Source organism: Solea senegalensis, linkage group LG18 (genome assembly GCF_019176455.1).
Source record: "Solea senegalensis isolate Sse05_10M linkage group LG18, IFAPA_SoseM_1, whole genome shotgun sequence".
NCBI classification, from domain to species: Eukaryota; Metazoa; Chordata; class Actinopteri; order Pleuronectiformes; family Soleidae; genus Solea; species Solea senegalensis.
This window is the reverse complement of record NC_058041.1, coordinates 17,006,983-17,010,271: the sequence shown is the minus strand read 5'-3', so window position 1 is coordinate 17,010,271 and position 3,289 is coordinate 17,006,983. Positions and strand designations below refer to the sequence as shown.

Below are 3,289 nucleotides of genomic sequence, written 5' to 3'. Positions count from 1 at the left end.
TATTATTATTATTTTAGTTTATTTATTTTAACAGTAATAGCGTATTTAGATCAACATTTTTGATCCATTATTATTATTTTAGTTTATTTATTTTAACAGTAATAGTATATTTAGATCAACATTTTTGATCCATTATTATTATTTTAGTTTATTTATTTTAACAGTAATAGCATATTTAGATCAACATTTTTTATCCATTATTATTATTTTAGTTTATTTATTTTAACAGTAATAGTACATTTAGATCAACATTTTTGATCCATTATTATTATTTTAGTTTATTTATTTTAACAGTAATAGTACATTTAGATCAACATTTTTGATCCACACTCCATACCAGATGGTGGCGGTAATGCACCAAATCGCTACAAAACCTCATTAAAGAAGAAGCCGTGCCATGGGCGTGTCTTCCTCTGTGGCTGCGGATACGACGCGCGTGACGTTCACGGAAGTGTCACAGCGATTACCAGCATCATGTCTGTCCAGAACCTGGAGGAAAACAACGGTGTGTTACTTTCATTGATGTGTGTTAAAGTTTAATGCCTGACACTCGTGATCGTGGAGCGCGTGAGTTCCGCTTCATCCGCGCATGTTAACTCACTGTGTGCCGTGTGTTAGCTGACTGATATCAGACGCTTTGACCGTGTTTAAACTGCTGAAACTGGTTCACACTGGATCCTGAGACTTCAGTTAAAGCAATAGTTTAGAAGAAGACGCTGTTTAAATACTGGACGCGCGTGTTGTACTTGTGATGAACTGTGGTCCGTGACTGTGTCGTCATGTTTCCTCGTGCAGGAGACGGGAATTTGTCTCAAGTTCGTCACGTTGTGCTGATCCTGTCTGGAAAGGGAGGTGTGGGGAAAAGCACCATCACCACACAGTTAGCTCTGGCTCTCACACACGCTGGCAACAAGGTGACACACACACACACAATGGCCTGCGTGTCATGTCCACTATTCCACTATTTATTTGATTTACTTTTTTCTCTACATCATGTGACCAGTGTTCAAACACACAATCTGAACCTAATTTAAGCCGAGTTACGTAAAAAGTACAGAAAATATAGAAAATTAGTAGAATCAGTTTACTATAGTGAAAGTAAAAAGTAATGTTTTCAATAAATACTCCTGAGTATTTGAAGTAGAAGTACAAATTAATGTGAGCATTTAGATAGTAATCAACCAGACTGTGTTGCTCAGGTTGGTATCCTGGACACGGACCTCTGTGGACCCAGTATCCCCCGCATGCTGAGTGTCGGCCGGCCTGATGTGCACCAGTGTGACTCAGGCTGGGTTCCTGTCTACACCGATAGCCGGAAGAATCTGGCCCTGATGTCCATTGGCTTCCTATTGGCAGACCCAGATGAAGCAGTGGTGTGGAGAGGGCCCAAGAAAACAGGTGTTTTTGAATTTGCAATATCTTAAGAATGTCTCCATGTGTTCTTAGTTTAGATTTATCCGAATGTGTGTGTAAATGTAGAAATGTGCTTTATAAATACACACCATTTAGACCTGTCATTTGACTCATTTCCAGAACAGCCTCCTTCCACCTGTGGAACTTTGTGGATATTGTAAACATTTTGTATTGTCCTCTCTCTTGGTCCTCATCTTGCAGGCTGCAGGATCCAGATCCAGTTTCAAGGCTATTATCATTAGCAGTAGTAGTAGTAGTGCCATCATTATTATGCTATGATTGAAACTGATATCAGTTTAACTTTTTCTATGCTACTGCATGTCCCCCATTTTTTTCTTTGATCTCAACCAGTTGCGGCACATCTGGTTCTGTCAGAGGTTTCTTGTTTTCTCTGCACTGATGTCTTGTGCTTGCTCATTGTTGGGGTTTCTCTTCTCTGTATATAACATTTGACATGTCTGTGCTCTGCTATGCACAGTGCCTTCACATCATGTATGTTGTGATTTGTCGCCATGCAAATTCAAAGTGAATTCAATGAAGCGTCCTGTCCTGCAGCGTTGATCGGCCAGTTTGTGTCTGATGTGGCGTGGGGAGAACTTGACGTGCTGCTAGTGGACACACCACCAGGGACATCTGATGAACATTTGGCCATACTGGAAAACCTCAAGAAGCACAGAGTGGATGGAGCCGTGTTGGTCACCACACCACAGGTATACAGTTCTAAGATTTACAGACACGGCTGCACGCAGCGTGAGCAAGAATAACGGATGATCGGTGAGGTTTTAAGAGCCACTGACACATGCTGCCGTCAACTAGCCTACCATAGCCACTTGCCTCGACTGGAAACAGCTGCCAGTGCTGACACAGACAAACAAAAGCACAAAAAACTAAGTGTTTATGTTAAAAGTCTGTACAAACACTGATGATGTTCACTGACTCTAGTCCCCACTCGAGTTGGTCGACCAGAATAGTATGTGTGCAGCTGTAGCAGCCACGCCCCCACGGTCTCAGAGCAGAGAATGAAGCTGAATGTTAACATGATTTGTGTGGGATTTAGCTAAATGTTTTGGTGAAGATGTAAATTGTAGCTGAACATCTCACCTTAGAAATTGCTCATGTGGTCTACTTGTCGACTTCAGGCAGTGTCTACAGGAGACGTGAGGCGAGAGATCACGTTCTGTAAGAAGACCGGTGTGCGAGTCCTGGGCGTCATCGAGAACATGAGTGGTTTTGTGTGTCCACACTGCTCCGTGAGTGCACTGTCTCTGTTTTACGTGGGTTGTAAATGCATTTTCTTTCTTAACTTCCGACCAACGTTGTTAGTGTTTGTCATCGCTCTGTCGCCACCGACCGTTTTTGATTTGAATAAATGCCGTCTTTTCAGGAATGTAGCAACATCTTCTCAAAGGGCGGTGGAGAGGAACTCGCCAAACTGACTGGATCAGTATTCCTAGGTGAGGATTTCATGTAATGTCACAGTACACTTCAAATGCTTTAAACATTGATTGAGGAGGCATCTTGCATCACTGCCTGTCAACATGGTCGACCTGGATTTCAGTAAGATTTACAATACTTCCGTTAACCAAGACAAATCAGTCGTTCTGGTCACACGATCATCTGCTCTATGCAGTGATGATGCAGAGGATTGAGCCTGAGTCAGTGAGAGGCCCAGTGTTTCATTGCTTTATCATGATAGTTAGGGTTTGATATGTCCGTCACTGATTTTCATAGTGGATCATGAAGTATGCTGCTTGAATGCATATCTGGTGTGATGATGTCAAACTCGCTCACGCATCATCATTGTCTACATTTCAGGTTGTGTGCCTCTGGATCCTCAGCTGAGCAGCAGCATCGAGGAGGGCAAAGACTTCGCCGA

The 3,289-nt window shown here is 42.3% G+C and overlaps 1 protein-coding gene across 1 annotated transcript in view; it reads left to right on the top strand.

Annotated features, from left to right (window-relative positions):
- Window positions 1–404: 404 nt before the first annotated feature.
- Window positions 405–3,289, top strand: part of nubp2 (nucleotide binding protein 2 (MinD homolog, E. coli)) — a 3,216-nt gene continuing 331 nt past the window's right edge. The window contains exons 1-7 of the mRNA XM_044013233.1: window positions 405–505; window positions 796–914; window positions 1,200–1,398; window positions 1,969–2,123; window positions 2,553–2,663; window positions 2,798–2,867; window positions 3,229–3,289. The exon at window positions 3,229–3,289 is cut by the window's right edge and continues 331 nt beyond it. Of these exons, the coding sequence (XP_043869168.1) occupies window positions 475–505; window positions 796–914; window positions 1,200–1,398; window positions 1,969–2,123; window positions 2,553–2,663; window positions 2,798–2,867; window positions 3,229–3,289 (746 nt within the window). The 5' untranslated portion in view covers window positions 405–474. The remainder of the gene's footprint in view (window positions 506–795; window positions 915–1,199; window positions 1,399–1,968; window positions 2,124–2,552; window positions 2,664–2,797; window positions 2,868–3,228) is intronic.